Source organism: Schistocerca serialis, chromosome 1, assembly GCF_023864345.2.
Source record: "Schistocerca serialis cubense isolate TAMUIC-IGC-003099 chromosome 1, iqSchSeri2.2, whole genome shotgun sequence".
In the NCBI taxonomy this organism is placed as follows: Eukaryota; Metazoa; Arthropoda; class Insecta; order Orthoptera; family Acrididae; genus Schistocerca; species Schistocerca serialis.
This window is the reverse complement of record NC_064638.1, coordinates 946,111,775-946,130,039: the sequence shown is the minus strand read 5'-3', so window position 1 is coordinate 946,130,039 and position 18,265 is coordinate 946,111,775. Positions and strand designations below refer to the sequence as shown.

Sequence of the window (18,265 nt, the reverse complement as noted above, 5' to 3'; positions counted from 1 at the left end):
TACTATTTTAGTTTACATTCAGACTGAGAAAACTTACATAGATATTTCTATGTAACAGACATGTCCTACTAGCTTTAAGTTTTAAATCAATAATTTATTTCTTTAGACAAGTTCTCTATAAACAGAAAGAAGAGGATTAAAATAAAAATACAGTTTTTATTATTGCATAATGTAAAATGAAATATGTACTAAAATTAGGCTATAACACTTTAATACATTTTTTCCAGCTGAATATATACATGAGCTAATGAAGTGAGTAACAAAATGAAAGTGGTATAGCACCAAAATGAGTACAAAAGAAAGTACAAACTTTTTTCCTTACATGCACAGGTTCTGAAAATATCAACATGCATGAAGTATCTCAAAGTCACAAAGGATAAACTTTTTGTACTGTTCCTTATAGAGACTGAACAGAACCATATTCTTCTACAGTCACAGGAGCAGAATGTTCTGAATTGATACTAATGAATGTACCTGCTTCTGAACAGGCATAATCTGCATCTCCATAGTGAGTTACAGAGAAACAGCTTTTCTCAGACTCTGAGCTCCTGCAGGAATAAGTAGGTTCCAATTCGGAGTTCCTGCAGGAGTAAGTAGTCTCCGTTTCTGAGCTGATTTGTTTGCTAAGGCTGGATCGTTGATTGCTGTTTCTTGGGATCGGCACTTCAGATAACTGATGTCTCTGCTCAGAAGAGAAATCTGATGTTACATAAGCGTTCTTGTTCATAATTTCTATCAGAGACAAATTTTCTACCTCACATGCAGCTGACTGCCCAGAGTTTTCTGAAGTAGTATCACTCCAATGGAATGATAATATAAGGGAATTGAATTTGCAAAGAACACTTTCTAAAGAGGAATCTTCTAAATCTCCCATTTCATTAATTTCTGTCTGCAGAGAATTTAATTTTGAAATTGAACTATCAGACATATTTTTGTCAATGCAAGGAAATAACCAGTGTGTCACATGTGAAAACAAAGTTCTTCCTCTGTCTCCAGAAATGCTATCAAATGAAGAAATGTTTGGTACACACCCATGTATGGCAGAATTGTCACTTCTTACCTTGACTGAATATGCTGTGTCAGCCTTTATCTTGTGATTACTTGTAAAAGGATGTTTTCTTTTAACCTCAAAGGTACTGCTCGTTTCAACTTTTCTTTCACCTTAAAAATGAAATAGTTTATGTTAATGGCCATTGTTCAATAATAAAACCCAGTGCCTATTTTTCAATACAATCTGTGAGAGGAACAAAGTTTTTAGAGTTTTATTTGCAATCTGTAAAGAAGTTTGACTTTGAAAAAACATTGAACAATAAGAAAGTGTTTTATGGTATAAGTGGGATACAGTATTACAAAGCAAAAAGCAGAAAACTGAGTTTTTTGTTACTTTAATAACTGTGTACAAAAGACTTTAGTGATATCTTCAAGAAGCTTGACAAGATTTTTTTTTAACATCAGTTCAAATTTCACTCTGACGACATAATTTTTCTGCTCATGGCTGTGAACTTACTCTCATGATCATGGATATTGTTTCTGTTTATTGTGTATTTGGTGACAGAGCCAAGTTGTATTTCATCATTTTCTTCATGGACTTTGTAATCTTTGCCCCATGGTGTTACCAGGTAATCATCAACAGTTGCTGAAAGGTAGTAAACAGCAGATTAAATTATACAAATCAAACATATCAGTCTAATTATCAATACAGGAATTCTACGTAATTACCAACTCCACTCACATTATTGCAATCATTTAATTTTGAAGTATAAACACCAGAAAAACATTGTGGTATCAAAACAGTACAATTTTGGACTCTACAGGGCTCTGAGGCCAGACAACATATAGACCCTCAAAAAAGTTAGGGGTCAAAGATAGGAGATGAGTCACTGGTGAAAGTAAAGCTGTGAGGGTGGGCCCTGAGTTGTGCTTTGATAGCGGAACTGTCTGAGCACTCCTCCTCGTCCATGTGCGTAGCTGTTCTCTATAGCTTTGAAAACAAATTTATCCAAACTAGCCAAGTCCTCAGTCTTCTTTATGAGCCTTTTGACAACCGAGTCCAGCTACTGTGTCTAAAGTTATCTTATACGTAAAAACACAAAAACCAAAATTTGTGGATATGAGAAATGGTATCGTCAAAAGACTGCACTTTTAAGTCTATACGTAGCTGCAGTAGCTTGTGGAGCAGGGAAAAATGATAGTTTTATTACTCAGTAAGTTTATCCATCAAAGGTATAAATACCTTTTAATAGTAGTGCTTTCATACAAAATCAAGAGATTTATGTATCTAGGGGGACATTTGTAATCTATCAATTATTCTGAGGAACTGACATTGTGCAACAGTAATAAAATTGTTACAACAGATGGGCCAGGATTTTAATTTATAGGCCTACTCTTATGGTTATCTTGCCACTAATCTAGAAAGATGTTTTTAGTGAATACTACAACACTAAGTTAAAAAATAAGAGAGTTAGTATGAAAAGTTAAAATTAAATTAAGGGACAGTATGGTCACAAAATGTATGTCGTTTGATGCAGGTAGCGTGTAGTCTTCAGATTCAGTCACAAAATTCAGAGAATTAGCTTTTATCATTTACTGATATTAATATGTTCTCCGAGTTACCACTTCCCTCTAATATTATGCATTTACAATTGTATCTAACAGTGACTGGAACAATGAATACTTAAAACAACAATCTGAGTGATTCACAGAGCATAAACCAACTACTGTCAAACATGTGTAATGATATATGGTTGTTATGCTATAAGCACAGTTCAAATTAATTCAAAGCAGACAAGTCAAAATCTATTTTTAAAATTCCACCTGTTTCCTGGGACAAGAAATTGCAGTAAAAGGTGTTCTTTCATTAATACATGGCGCAACATTTTGTAGATCAGTAATTCTTACCAAAAAATCATGCATAATGAAGCAGAAGTGATAGGTTGATTTGGTCAGTCCCATTGGATTACAGAAAGGTGGGGAAAGAAGTCGGCAACGCCCTTCCAAAGGAATTGTCCCGGCATTACGAAGTAATGGCAACTTACAGATCTAAGAAACATTTTTAAAAATTGACAAAACTCAAAAATTATCTATGTTTCTTACTTTTTTGAGGTGATGTCATGCCAGTCAAGCAGTTAAGGCCCTTGTATGAGCCTACTGCATCCAAGCGATACTCTTGAAACCTTGCTTTATTTTTTATATTGTAGCTGAAAATTTTAAAAGTAAATTTAATACATTGTTTGAGTTGTTATACAGTGCAAAATTATTTTAATTATCATTATTAAATTTGAATTACAATTGCTGATAACCTTTCCCTTTCCCATCAACATATGCGAGATTGAAAGCAAATAGTGACCTCACATAACCAAGTATATCCCCTAGACTTCACTGTTAGCTACAAAGGTAGTGTACATTGCAAAATGGACATTGAGAGAAATGAATTTGTACAACACATCTTTGGCAAAGAAAATGGACTCTTGTCTCCTGCTGCCATAATTCTGGCAGGGATGAAAAGACAATGGAAAGATTATTGTTTCAGAAATGACACGGTCTATTGCAAAGAGGAATAAAAAGACATTGTGCCCTGAAATAAAACCAGAGCTTCAAGTCTACATCTACGTGATTACTCTGCTATTCAGAGTCAGTGGCAATGAGGATCCTGAGAAAGAAACTGACCAGCCAGATATCCCACAACCAAAGAAAAAGAGGCAAAAATGCTGTTTGTGAATAGTCTTCGACACCTTCAGATAAGTATTTCAGAAGTAGAAAATCAAATCCTTATGCCACTATAAAATATGTTATCTCGGTAATCTATTTTTGGTGGATTTGTGAACTTTAGTTTTAGATGGTTTTGGGCCCATTAATGGCTTCAGTAAAAATTTGGTCTAACCACTGCCATAAAACTCAGTAAAAATACAAATATTTTACAAAAAAATCTCAGTTTAGGGCCAGTTTATCTGGTTTTTAATTTTTTTACTTTACAATGTGCTGTGGGTCTGAAGGGGGTTAACCACTAAATGCACTATGTTAACTTAAGAAAGTCTGCATTATTTGACAAAGGACGTAAGTATAAAATATATAGGCAGAATTTGTTTCTTAATTATATAAAATTAAACAATGGTAAGAAAGTGAACTTTAAATCACATTTTCCACCAATAATTAATCTGTCACAACTCATTCAAATTTAGAGATAGAAATATTTTTTTTACAAGTTACTAAAAATTTAAATTTGAGCATAAAAATTGTACTAGCTCAAAATCCAAAATGTTCAACAACAGACCCCTTTCTGCTTTCCATCTCTCATATGTACAATATTACTTTCAGTTTACAGTATACTTACAAAGCAGTATGTAATGATTAATACTATTTTCATTTCCATTCATCACTCATAAGAGATGCAAAACCTCAATAAAAGACAGAAATTTACTGGAAGAAAATTACTTAGACTGGCCAAAAAGAAGTGCACTTGAAGATGAAAAGTTAACATGTGATTAGCACTTAAAGTAAAATTAAATAAGCAAATAAAATGCTGAAGGAACAAGGGGGACATCACATAAATAAAGTTACTATGAAGAATAAGACAGTTGGAAGAGGTGAGATGGAAAAATTTATAAATTAACACTATGACACAGATCAAAAAATCTGCATTCACCAGTGGCAGTAGGAGGAAAACACACACACACACACACACACACACACACACACACACACACACACACAGTGGCTGCTCCTCCTGTCAGAAGAGTTGAATGGGAAAGAAGAGGGGTGAAGGGAAAGGACTAGAGAGGTTTAGGGAACAGGGTACAATTGATAAAAGTCACTTAGAACCCTGGGTCGGGGGGAACTTACCGAACAGGTTGAGAAGGAAAGAGTGATTATTGGGGACTGCACTGGATGAGATTTTGGAACCTGAGAGCTTAAAGGTGGAAGATAGGGTAATATGTAAGACATTACTACTGAATCAACATGCACATGCTAATAAGAGTGAAAAGCTAAGTGCATTGTATGTAACAGAGGTGGGAGAGGCAACAACATAAAACAGACAGGTAAGAAAATGAAAGCGGGAGATAGAAGGAAGTAATGTAAATTAAGGTCAGGTGGGTGGCAAGAACCAAGAACATGTTGTAGTGCTAGTTCCCAGCTGTGGAGTTCTGAGAAACTCACGTCTGGGAAAGAATCCAGATGGCACATATGGTGAAACAGGCACCAAAGTTATGACTGTCATATTGTGCAGCGTGCTCTGCAACAGGATATTGTGTGTTGCATGTATACACCCTGTGCCTATGCCCATTAGCCTGACTGGCAACTCGCTGGTAGTCATACCGATGTCTCCAACAAGGATACTGTTGAGATTGGGAGAGCAACAAAAAGCTGTTCTAGGTGTGGTGGAAAAAATCTCAGACAGAATGGATCTCATTTCAGTGCATGATTTTAGAAAGTTATGGCCTTGTCGAACTAACTGATTAATACATTCAAGACCAGGATAATACTGGCTGACAAGTGGTTTCTTCCGCAGTTTCTTTTTTTTTTGGGGGGGGGGGGGGGGGGGGGAAATCAGCAATACCAGGATTCAATGTGATGGTCCAGGAAATCTGCTTTTGAACTAGGCTATTGGGATAATTACATCCAGTGAAGGCTGAAGTAAGAGTGCTGGTGTATTGCTGTAAAGAGTCTGCATCAGAACAAATATGTTTGCTCGAATGCCAAGGCTGTATGGGAAGAAATGTTTGACATGGAAAGGATGGCAACTGTCAAAATGTAAGTACTGTAGTTTTTTAGTAGGTTTAATGTGGATGGAAGTGTGTAGTTGGCCTTCAGTGAGGATGAGATCAACATCAAGGAAAGTGGCATGGGATTCCGAAAGGGATTATGTGAAATTTAATTGGGATAAGGTATTTAGAGATTTCAGGAATTTTAACAGGTCAGCCTCACCATGAGCACATATGGTAAAGATGTCATCAATGTATAGAACCAAACCAGGGACTGAAGGCATATGGATCACAGGAAAGCACCCTCCCAGTGACCCAAGAAACGATTGGCACAAGAAGGACCCACCTTGGTTCCCATGGCTGTTACCCTGATCTGTTTGTATGTCTGTCCATCGAAGGTGAAGTAATTGTTGGTTATACAGTTGGTTAGGGCGAGCAAGACAAATGTCATAGGTTTGGAATCAAGTGGGTGTTGACTGAGGAAATGTTCAGCAGCAAGCAGACTATTTACCTCGGGGATGTTGGTATAGAGGGAGATGGTATCAGTGGTGACAAGCAAGGTGTGTGGTGAGAGTGGGATGGGCACAGATTTCAGATGATCTAGGAAATGGTTGGTATCTGTGATGTAGGAGGAGAGTCTTTGTACTATGTGTTGCAGATGTTGATCAACTAAGGCAGATATAGATTCGGTGGGTGCTTTGAAGCCAGCAACTATAGGATGACCAGGACATTTGGGTTTGTGGGTCTTAGGAAGAAGGTAAAAGGTGGGGGTGCATGGTTTGGGTGGGAGGAGAAGTTCTATGTATTTAGGCGTTAGTCCTTGTGAGGGGGTTGAGGTTTTAAGGATGGACTGTAGGCCAGTTTGAGTCACAGGCTTGGGATCTTTATGGCAGACACCATATGTAGAGGTACCAGTCACCTGACACAGACCTTTACTAACATACTCCTTTTGGTCATGTGCTACAGTGGTAGATCTGCAAAGGATAGGTTAGGGTCATCTAGGAACCTGAAGAAGGGTTGTGAACCGATGTTGGAGATGGGGAATACTTGGAAGGCTTTCTCCCAATTAAATTTCAAATATTCCTGTTCTGAATCTCATGTCACTTTCCTTGATGTTGATCTCATCCACACTGGAGGCCAGCAAAACACTTATGCCCACATTAGATGTACTAACAAACAAAAGTAATTACATTTTGGCAGTTGTCAGCCGTTCCATGTCAAACATTTCCTCCCATACAGGCTTGGCATTCAAGGCATACACATTTGTTCTGATGCAGACACCATACAACCACACACCACACTCACCTCATCCTACACTGGATATAATTATCCTAACAGCTTAGTTTAAAAGCAGATTTTCCAGACCCTCAGACCATCACATCCAATCCTGGTAATGCTGATCCATAAAAAAAAAAAAAAAAAAAAAAAAAAATCAAGCTCTGAAATGAGGTCAGATTTTTACCACCATACCTAGGATAGTGTATCATCATCCACCCAATCTCTACAATATTCTTGTCAAACCCTATGTTCCTTCCACACTTATCTTCCTACACTATGGCCCCCTCCCCTGTGACCATCCCCACTGCAGGACTTGCCCTGTGTGCCACCTACCACCACCTATTCCAGCCCTGTAACTGGCAAATTATGTACCATCAAAAGTAGACACACCTTTGAAACATCATGTCTTATACCAGCTGTTATGTAAACACTGTTTGGCCTTTAACATCGCTATAACTACCACCCCGTTATCAGTCAGGAAGAATGGTCATAGTCAGAGGGTATATACTAGCAACACACAATATCCTGTCACAGAGCATGCTGTACATCATGACAGTCATTACCTCATTGCCCGTTTCACCACACATGCCATGTGGATTCCTCCCCAAGACACCAGTTTCTCAGAACTCCGTAGGTGGGAAGTAGCACTGCAACATGTCCTTGGTTCTCACCACCCATCTGGCCTTAATTTACCTCAGCTTTTCTTCACAGTAACTACTCCTTTCTTCAGTTTATTTTAGTTTCCTACATCTTTCATTTTCTGACCTGTATTTTTCGCCATCCTCTCCAACTCTGTTACACAAAATACAAGCAGTGTATTTGATTCATTTATTAGCATTGTAGCCCACATAATATAACTGATCCAGGTTGAATCTTCCAAGTAATCAAAAATCAACAACAACAAGGAGGAGGAGATCACATGGACAATTAGGTCTTATGCTTGACCGTATGCAGAACACATCCTTTGATTTTTAAGTAATGTGCTTGTGAAGTGCAACCAACGAGCTCTATTTCAAATCAGAAAAATGAGTCCCTATTTAATAGTTTGGAGGGTCAAGTTTTCTTGCTTGACAAACATTCAAATCAACTGCTTCTGTTTCCTGATATGGAATTAAGATTTCTGGAAAAGCAGCTTCTATTGGAAATTCTGGTATTGGTCCTGATACTTCTGCTAATCTCCTCTCACTATCACACTTTTAAACGCCCAATGGTGCAAACCTTACCCATAAATTTACCTCATTCTCTCTCTCAGTTAAGGATGATATACCCCTTTGCTTTTTGTCAATTTTTCACTGTGTCAGTGTCAGTGTCAGTGTGTGTGTGTGTGTGTGTGTGTGTGTGTGTGTGTGTGTGTGTGTGTGTGTGTGTGTCCATTCAGGTACTATTTAGATGTGTGGCTCAAGATACACTGGAAATGCTACTTCTTCACCTGCATCAGGATCAGTGAGCAATCCACAAGTTTCCATTTTATTTCAGACTAAGTGATGAATCTGTTTCATCATCTACGATAATGTGACCATAAATGTCACCCTCAGCCTCATAATGAGCAAGCAGTTCAGCACAGTTATTCCTTCCTCTGCTCTTTATGCTCTTCAATTAGGCTTCAAGGAACCCAGCAGCCACAAACCTTTCAGTAAGCCTACTGGTGGAGGTGTCAAGTTGACCACTGAGTTGCTTCATTGTTATTTGTCAGTCAACCAATATAAGAGAGTGCAATTTGCAGGCATAAACCCTGTGTATGGTCAGCCTGCACATGGGAGATCAGACAGAATTCCTTCATGTCTTGTTTAAAATGACACTTTGCCTAAGTGATGCTTTTTCCAATACCCAGTATCTGTAGATTTCTGTAAATGCCTGTGAATATTAGTGATGGTGTGGTTTCTCACCAAAATAGATATAGTAACTGCACTTTGTTAGGAGCACACCAGTTCCAGACAGCATTTTGCAGGCAAGTCCAAACGCTGCCATCTAGTGGGACTTAGTATATATACACATGTGAGATGACATGGGAATGTTTAAGGATGTCAAATTTTTTGGACCATAACAGGCTAAGAAAAATGATGTTCCATTATATAATGGACACCCCTCATACTTCTGGAATTCAAAGGTCAGTGTTTTGACCACACTTTACTGAGCAGTATGACGATCCTCAACCACACTTACCTCTGATTAGAAGATTTTTGACATTGTTCACTACAAAAAACTCCCAATATTATAACATTCCTGTTAGCTGATTGTGTAGCATGTAAGTCTCTTAATCATGAAGTCTGGTTCGATTCTCATTATGAACAACTTTTTTTTGTTTTATTTGCATTCTATATTTATTATCAAATCAATATGTTAAATACTGAATCTTAATTTCTTAATGAAAAAATACAATATATTTTTAATTACTCACTGGATGAAATAAAATAATTGATACTATTTATGTACATCACTATTACTGTTCAGTTAAAAAAGTGTTTTCTATTTGATGATTTAAATTTTTATACAAAATTTGAATTTATTGTGAATACTCATTTTCATATGATTAGTAATTAAAGCAAAAAAGTTATTTTTTAAATAAAGGTATGATTTGTGTTAATAAATATTTCTATTTTCTGATAAAAGTAAAATAAATTGTGACTAGTAAAAACTGAAGAGCGAACTTCATCATTACAAGACTTTTCTGCTACGCACGCAGCTGCCAGTGACTATTGGAATGCTGAAAATGTTCTGCACTAACGGCACCAGAAAGGGGGGGGGGGGGGGGGGAGTTGCAGGAGAATAGGGGATAGCTGTCAGACACTGAGATGCTCTGGCAAATTGCATTGCCAGATTGCTAACAGTGGCTGTGTCAGACTTCACTATGCTGTCGAAGATGCATGGGATATCAGTCACTTATTGTTGACCACAAAAACCATAATTTGGCTCACAGCTGTATGAAATACAGGCGTTCATATGAAACTTGCCCATCACTTCTTTTACTTTTTTATGAAGTAGTAAGCTCTATATCTAAGACATTTAAACAGAGTCTTGATGAGTGCTGGAGGGAACAAGCTGCAAGCAACTGTGGACTGTAGCGCACACTGGAACAAATGATGGTGTTGCATAGGCTAAAGAGTCATACTTTGATCACTCCAGAAATTGGTGGAGAAGGTTGAGAAGACCACCCTTACAGATGGAGCTTCAGAGCAACTCACAGTTTGCAGCATTGTCCCCAGAAGTGATCACGGCCACCTGGTTATGAGTAGAATGGCAGGACTGTACCACACACTTCGAATGTTTTGTGACAAGCTAGGTTGCGACTTCTGTACTTGCGCCATAGGGTTAAAAACTGTAGGACCACCCTAAATGGGCCAGTTGTGCACTACCTATCAGAGGCTAGTAACCATGGACCTGACTATGCATAGGTTGAACACAAGGGTTCTTTGTTTTAGGTTAGATGACACTCCATCCAGCCCAGATAACGATAGCTGTAGGAGATCCAGACACAGCAATAGCCTAAGATTTAAAGGAATGCTGCCATCGCACCCCATCCCCTCCCCTCTCCCCCACAAAATCCTAGTAGTTAATTCACAAAGCATTTGTAACAAAGTGCCAGGGTTTGGAGTGCTCCAAAAACTAGTGGAGCTCACATAATACTAGGTGCAGAAATCTGGCTGAAACCTGCAGTTAACAGCAGTGAGATTTTTTGGGGAAATTTAGGCATATATCAAAGGACAGACTAAAGGTAAATGGATATGGTCTATTTGTCACATTAGACAAGAAAATAAATCCAGCAGCATTAATCAGAGGCTGCACATAAGATTGTTTGGGCAAGACTCAGTATCACAGGCGCAGATAGAGTTTGTATTGCATGCTTACATCAACCACCAGACAACTTTTATGTACCTGCGAACTTCAGTTTTCTTGTACATACATTCACCAATCATACTGTAATCATCAGTAGAGTCTTTAATCATCCATCATTTAATTGGGAAAATTACAGTTTTGGTGGTCTGGGTGTGATATGACATCATGTGAAACATTACTACGTGTCTTTGGAAACTACCTAGAACAGGTAGTTAGAAGTGCCACTCATGATGGAAATGTATTGGATCTAATGGCAACAAATATACCTGAGAATGTCCATATTAAAGCTGGTATCAGTGACCATGATGTGACTATGGCAATAATGACTAGCAATGTACAAAGGACACCTGAAACAAGCCGTAAGATACATATGTTCTTCCTGGAATTTTTGGGTTTGTAGCCAGATTCCATCAACATTCTGCCACGATATTTTGGACCAGAGATGACTGGCCATCCTCAGGTGTATTCACAAAGTACTGAAGAGACCTGATGCAGTCATGGTATTTGTAGAAAATTTTGCACATGCGAATCGCACTGGCAGTTTACAGCGCATGCATTAGCAGGTGATGTGCAAGAGGCAGCCAAGTTGTGTGTGCTGCCCTCTGTACTGAAGTAAGAACAATATAATTGCTGAGTATCTACTGAGGATGCCATTCCATTGTGATCGCATAATTTTAATAATTGGATCCCAATTTTTATCCAGTTGAAAGCTGGTATCCCGATTTATTAAATTATGTGTAAGATGTATTTCCACAGATTCTTTAATTACAGAGTCCCAGAAGCTGGAATCCAGTGCTGAAATTTTAGCATTATTGTATTCCATTGAATGTCCCATGGAAATGCAATGTTCTGCTACTGCTGATCATAAAGGTTGCTACAGGCGAGTGTGTCCCGTGTTCCACACAGCGTTCCTGGAATGTTCGTGTCGTCTGGCTCGTATACGCAGAGGGAATTTTATAAACACCTGCCTTCCTCAATTGTAAATTGAAATTGTCTTTAATGGATCTAAGGCCGTGCTCGTTGCTGGTGGATGGAAGATGACATTAATATTATTCTTCCTAAGTATTTTTTTTCTTTTTTTTTGGGTGGGGTTTAAGGGCGCTCAACTGCTGAGGTCATTAGCGCCCAGTCACTGTTGTTAGAGCACATGGAAACTAGTAAAACTCAAGGGGATTGGGGGGAACACCAGAAGGACCTGACAAGGGTGCAGATAAAATAAGTAAAAAAGGTTAGATGTCTTTGGACAAGCCAGTTAAAGTTATAAAATGCAGAATACGAGCAGCTGCTCGAGCGTCATCAGCTAAAACATCTGGTAAAGTAGATGGCAGGGACAGGACAACACGAAATTGACTAAAACGGGGACACGACAATAATACATGGCGCACTGTTAATGCCTGACCACAAGGGCACTGCGGGGCTGGGTCACCGGAGAAGAGGTAGCGGTGGCTAAACCGGCAATGCCCAATCCACAACCTGGTCAGAAGGACCACCTCTCACCGAGATGGTCGGGAGGAGGTTGTCCAAGCAGTTGGGAGCGGTTTGACTGCCCGGAGCTTGTTTCCTTGGAGGGATGACCAAGCATCTCACCACAACGACACAAGCCTCTTGCATACATCCCCACGAACGTCAGATGACGGGACACATTGGGAGGCTGGCTGAGGCAGGAGGACTGCAGCCTTGGCTGCAGCATCCGCAGCCTCATTCCCAGGCACTCCTACATGTCCGGGAACCCACAGAAAGCTGACAGAACCACCATTATCAGCGAAAGAATGGAGGGACTGCTGTATCCGTTGAATCAAGGGATGGACCATATAGGGAGCTCCAAGGCTCTGAAGAGCACTGAGTGAGTCAGAGCAAAGGACGTACGATGAATGGCGGTGGCGGCGGGCATACTGAACGGCCTGATGGAGACAAAAAACCTCGGCCGTAAAGCTCGAACATTGGCCGAGGAGCCGGTATTTAAAGGTGGTGGCCCCGACGACAAAGGCACAGCCGACACCATCGTCAGTTTTGGAGCCATCGGTGTAAATAAAGGTGTGACCGGCAAGTCGAGCACGAAGTTCGACAAACCTTGAGCAATACACTGCAGCCGGAGTACCCTCCTTCGGGAGTGAGCTGAGGTCGAGATAAATATGAACCGGAGCTGGAGCCAAGGTGGTGTCGGGCTCTCACCCTCTCTGAAGGTGGTAGGGAGGGCAAAATCCAATTGGCGAAGCAGGCAACGGAAGCGAACTCCGGGAGGCAGCAGGGCAGACACATACAACCCGTACTGACGGTCGAGAGAATCTGTGAAGAAGGACTGGTAAGAGGGGTGGTCTGGCATAGACAACAGCCGGCAGGCATACCGACACAGCAGTACATCGCGCCGGTAGGTCAATGGTAATTCGGCAGCTTCAGCATAAAGACTCTCCCCAGGACTAGTGTAGAAGGCTCTGGTCGCAAGACGTATCCCCCGATGGTGGATGGAGTTGAGCCGGCGTAAGAGGGATGGCCGATCGGACGAGTAGACGAAGCTCCCATAATCCAGCTTCGATCGGACAATGGACCGATACAAGCGAAGCAGGACAGTGCGATCCGCTCCCCAAGATGAACCGCTAAGAACTCTGAGGACATTAAGGGAACGTGTACAACGGGCCGCCAAATAAGAGACATGTGGAGACCAACACAGTTTCCTGTCCAACGTGAGCCCTAGAAACTTAGTTGTTTCCACGAATGGGAGAACACCGGGACCGAGATTTAAGGATGGCGGAAGGAACGCTTTATAGCGCCAAAAGTTGATACAAACCGTCTTCTCTTCAGAGAACCGGAAGCCATTTGCCACACTCCATGAGTAGAGGCTGTCTAGACAACGCTGAAGGCAGCGCTCCAGGAGGCATGTTCTCTGGGCACTGCAGTAGATCGTGAAGTCATCGACAAAGAGAGAGCCTGAGACATTAGGTGGAATGCAATCCATAATTGGATTGATCGCGATGGCAAAAAGGGCTACGCTCAAGGCGAAGCCCTGAGGCACTCCGTTCTCCTGGAGGAAGACGTCGGACAATACGGAACCCACACGTACCCTAAACTTTCGATCCGTTAAAAAGGAATCAATAAAAAGGGGCAGGCGACCGCTTAGGCCCCACCTGTGCATAGTACGGAGGATACCTCCTCTCCAACAGGTATCATAAGCCTTCTCCAAGTCGAAGAACACGGCTACCGTTTGGCGCCTTCGCAACAAGTTGTTCATGATGAATGTCGACAAGGTCACAAGGTGGTCAACAGCGGAGCGGCGGTGACGAAAGCCGCATTGGACATTAGTAAGTAGTCGTCGAGATTCAATAATCCAGACTAACCGAGCATTAACCATGCGCTCCATCACCTTACAGACACAGCTTGTAAGAGAAATGGGGCGGTAATTAGAAGGAAGGTGTCTATCCTTCCCGGGTTTGAGTATAGGAACAACGACGGCGTCACGCCAACGCATGGGGACCCGACCTTTGGTCCAGACGCGATTGTAGGTACAAAGAAGGAAGCTTTTGCCCGCCGGAGAAAGGTGTGCCAGCATCTGAACGTGAATGGCATTTGGCCCCGGAGCAGAAGATCGGGACAGTGCAAGCGCATGTTCGAGTTCCTGCATAGTAAAGGGGGCATTATAAGTTTCAAGATTCAGCGAGTGGAAGGAAGGTCGCCGAGCCTCTTCTGCCTCTTTCCTGGGAAGGAAGGCAGGGTGGTAATGGGCGGAGCTTGAAACCTCCACGAAAAAGCGGCCAAAGGCGTTGGAGACAGCCACAGGATCAACAAGGACCTCATTACCTGAGGTCAGGCCAGGTACCGAGGAGTGGGCCTTAATGCCCGACAGCTGGCGCAGGCCACCCCAAACGACGGAAGAGGGAGTAAAACTGTTAAAGGAGCTGGTGAAAGAGGCCCAACAAGCTTTTTTGCTGTATTTGATGACTCTACGGCATTGCGCTCGGAGTCGTTTGTATTCAATACAATTCGCCAACGTAGGATGGCGGCGAAAGGTGCATAAAGCATGTCGTCTAGCACGGATAGCGTCCCTACAAGCCTCAGTCCACCAGGGGACGGAAACGCGACGTGAAGAAGAGGTAGTACGAGGAATGGAACGTTCGGCAGCATTGATGATAACAGCCGTGAGGTATTCGACCTGACTGTCACATCTGAGAAAATCGTGGTCCGGAAAGGTCGCCAGGGAGGAGTAAAGTCCCCAGTCAGCTTTCAGTTTGTTCCAGCGCGAAGGACGTGGGGATGGGGTGTGGTGCAGGAGACGAACGACACAGGGGAAATGTTCGCTCGAATAGGGGTCAGAAAGGACATACCACTAGAACTGACGGGCAAGAGTGGTAGAACAGATCGAGAGGTCCAAGTGGGAGTAGGTATGAGTAGAGTCCGAGAGGAAAGTCGGGGCGCCGGTATTGAGGCAGACAAGATTGAGATGGTTGAAGACACCCGCCAAGAGTGAGCCTCTTTGACAGGATGCAGGAGAGCCCCAAAGGGGATGATGGGCATTGAAGTCGCCAAACAATAAAAACGGTGGGGGAAGCTGAACGATCAGGTGCATCATGTCAGCCCGACTAACAGCAGATGACGGTGGAGTGTAGGTGGTACAAACTGAAAAAGTAAAAGCAGAAAGAGTAATATGGACAGCTATTGCTTGGAGTGGGGTGGTCAATGGGATGGGATGGTAATAGACATCGTCCCGAACGAGCAACATGACCCCACCATGAGCTGGGATACCGTCCACAGGGGTGAGGTCATACCGCTCCGAGGTATAGTGGGTAAAGGCAATACGGTCAGTCGGGCGCAACTTTGTTTCCTGGAGACCAAGGACGAGCGGACAGTGCAGGCGGAGGAGCAGTTGTAATTCCTCCCGATTAGATCGAATACCTCTTATGTTCCAATGTAACAAGGCCATCGCTAGTCAAAAAGTTGGGGGAACAAGACGGGGGAAGAGCTGGTCACCTCGACGGCCGCGGAGGGCCAGGTTGCGAGGGAACAACGCTACAACCGGCGGGAGGCGGATCCGGTTCCATCGAGTTGTCACCAGCTGCGGCCGCTGTCCCTGGTTGTGTAGGAGGGGCAGCATCATTTGCCGACAAGAGGCCAGCTGAGCGCCTGGCAGCAGAGCGTCCCGGCGAAACTGAGGACGGCCGGGAGCAGCGACTCACGGATGGAGCGTCAGACGAAACGCGCCGGGGTGGAGAGGGGGATAGAGACTTTTTCTTGGAGGCCTTCTTAGAAGGCCGAGGAGGCACAGGGATGGTGGGCTGGACCCGAAGAAGGTCCTCACACGCGGGGTCCATTTTGGAACGCCGGACCTCGGAAGCTGGGGTCCGGAACGTTTCCCCGATGGACGCCTGAGAAGAGGATCGCTTCTCAGGTGGCGGGGGGAGAGGAGGAGGAGGAGGAAGGGTGGCCCCTGGGGCAAAGGGGGTGGGGGCCACGGGGGAGGAGGATTTGGAAGGGAGGGATTTGGGAGGCAGAGGCAGAGCCCCCTGAAGGGTGGAGGGGGGACAGGATAGGAGTGAGGATACCGCGGAAGGAGTGGACACAACTGAGGCAAACGAAGTGGTCAATGGCACGGGATGGAGGCAGTCATACTTCTTCCTGGCCTCAGAATAAGAGAGCCGATCCAAAGTTTTGATTTCTTGTATCTTCTTCTCCTTCCGATATGCGGGGCAGTCTGAGGATCTAGGCGAGTGGACGCCAGGACAATTAATGCACCGAGGTGGTGGGGTGCATGTATGTGCCTCACGAAGAGGACGTCCACAATCGCCACAAAGGGGCTCAGCCTCACACCGTGACAAGTGCCCAAAGCGCAAACACCTAAAACAGCGCATAGGAGGCGGGACGTAAGGTCGCACGTCGCACCGGTAGCACATCACCTTTACCTTCTCCGGGAGAACGTTCCCCTCGAAGGCGAGGATAAAGGCCCCGATGTCGATGCGACGGTCTTTGGGGCCGCGCTGGACTCGCCGGACGAAATGCACGCGGCGGCGCTCCAGGTTGGCCCTGAGCTCCTCATCAGATTGTAGCAGGAGGTCACCATGAGAAATAACCCCCTGCGTCCTATTTAGTGCCAGATGTGGGACAATGGATACTGGGATGTCCCCTAGGCGGTCGCACGCCTGGAGCGCCGCCGACTGTGTGGCGGAGGTGGTCTTTGTAAGAACGGACCCTGAACGCATCTTGCTGAGAGCCTCGATTTCCCCAAAGACGTCCTCAATGTGCTGAACAAAGAACATGGGCTTGGAGGTGGCGAATGTCCCCCCCATCGGTTCGAGAACAGACCAAATAGCGGGGGAAGTACTTCACCCCAAGCCGGCGGGCCTGTCCCTCCTCCCATGGAGTGGCCAAGGGGGAAAGGGCAGGAGAACCAGAACTAGAAACGGTACCTTTTCTTTTGAAAGACTCGGCCGCAGAGCGACCTGATACGTGTTGACGTTTCATCTGCGAAACGTCCGCCCCGATACCACCCACTCCGACCAGGGGCTCTCCCCACGGGCGCCACCCAGCCGCAGCAAGGGCCACCTGGCAGGATGACCATTGCCGGGAGTCCTGATGCCCCAAGGAGATGGGCATCTACTCCTTGGCCGACGTGGGGAGGGTGCAGCTCAGGTATCGGCAGTACGATCCCTGTGTTGTCAGGGGGCTACAACCTAGAGGGTACATGACGACCCCACCACAACGGGCTGGCTACCGTGCTGGATTTCTGGTGCCATGGAAAGTCCATCATGATCGCTGGTGCAGATGGAGATGCACTATGGGCGTAACTTGTACAACCCATCAGGCGTTTAGGCCCAATTTGAGGAATAGTGGGTAGGGTTACAACGCCGGTGCAATGCTGAGTGCCACGGTCTTAGTGCACTTAGGACCAGTGGTACACCATGTAAGGTGTCCTTCCCCAAAAGGCTCGTACTTCTGTAGAATTTTGAAAAGTGGAGGTCAAACCCCAAGGGGGACCATCACATGGAAGGCCGAAACGGTTGAAACTCCTTTTAGTCACCTCTTACGACAGGCAGGAATACCTTGGGCCTATTCTTACCCCGGACCCGCAGGGGGGCTTCCTAAGTAATCTGCCTATTTTAGAAGTCACGTTCCCGGCATATGGAAGGAATGTAGTTAATTTATAATCATCATCAGTCTCCTCAGACTGTTGCTTCTTGTTATAATTGTGCATGGACTTCCGTATTTGATGCGAAGTATAGCCATTCTCTTTAAAAACCTTCTCCAGATGCACTAATCCTTCGTGAAGGCTATCTGCATCCAATATTATATGCGCCAAATGAATTAAAGAACAAAGAACATTCGCGGTTTGTGCGGGGTGATGGCAGCTGGACACCTGAAGATCTAGATCTGTATGTGTGGGTTTTTTGTACACCGAATGTCCCAAAGACCCATCATTCTTACAGTGTACTAACACATCTAGAAAGGGTAAAGTCCCATCTTTCTCAATC

At 43.7% G+C, this 18,265-nt stretch overlaps 1 protein-coding gene across 1 annotated transcript in view; it reads right to left on the bottom strand.

The window, feature by feature from the left end:
* Window positions 1–281: 281 nt before the first annotated feature.
* Window positions 282–18,265, bottom strand: part of LOC126412577 (uncharacterized) — a 194,162-nt gene continuing 176,178 nt past the window's right edge. The window contains exons 8-11 of the mRNA XM_050082229.1: window positions 3,094–3,197; window positions 1,508–1,636; window positions 1,061–1,161; window positions 282–682 (exon numbers count right to left, since the gene is read on the bottom strand). Coding sequence (XP_049938186.1) covers window positions 398–682; window positions 1,061–1,161; window positions 1,508–1,636; window positions 3,094–3,197 — 619 coding nt within the window. The 3' untranslated portion in view covers window positions 282–397. The remainder of the gene's footprint in view (window positions 683–1,060; window positions 1,162–1,507; window positions 1,637–3,093; window positions 3,198–18,265) is intronic.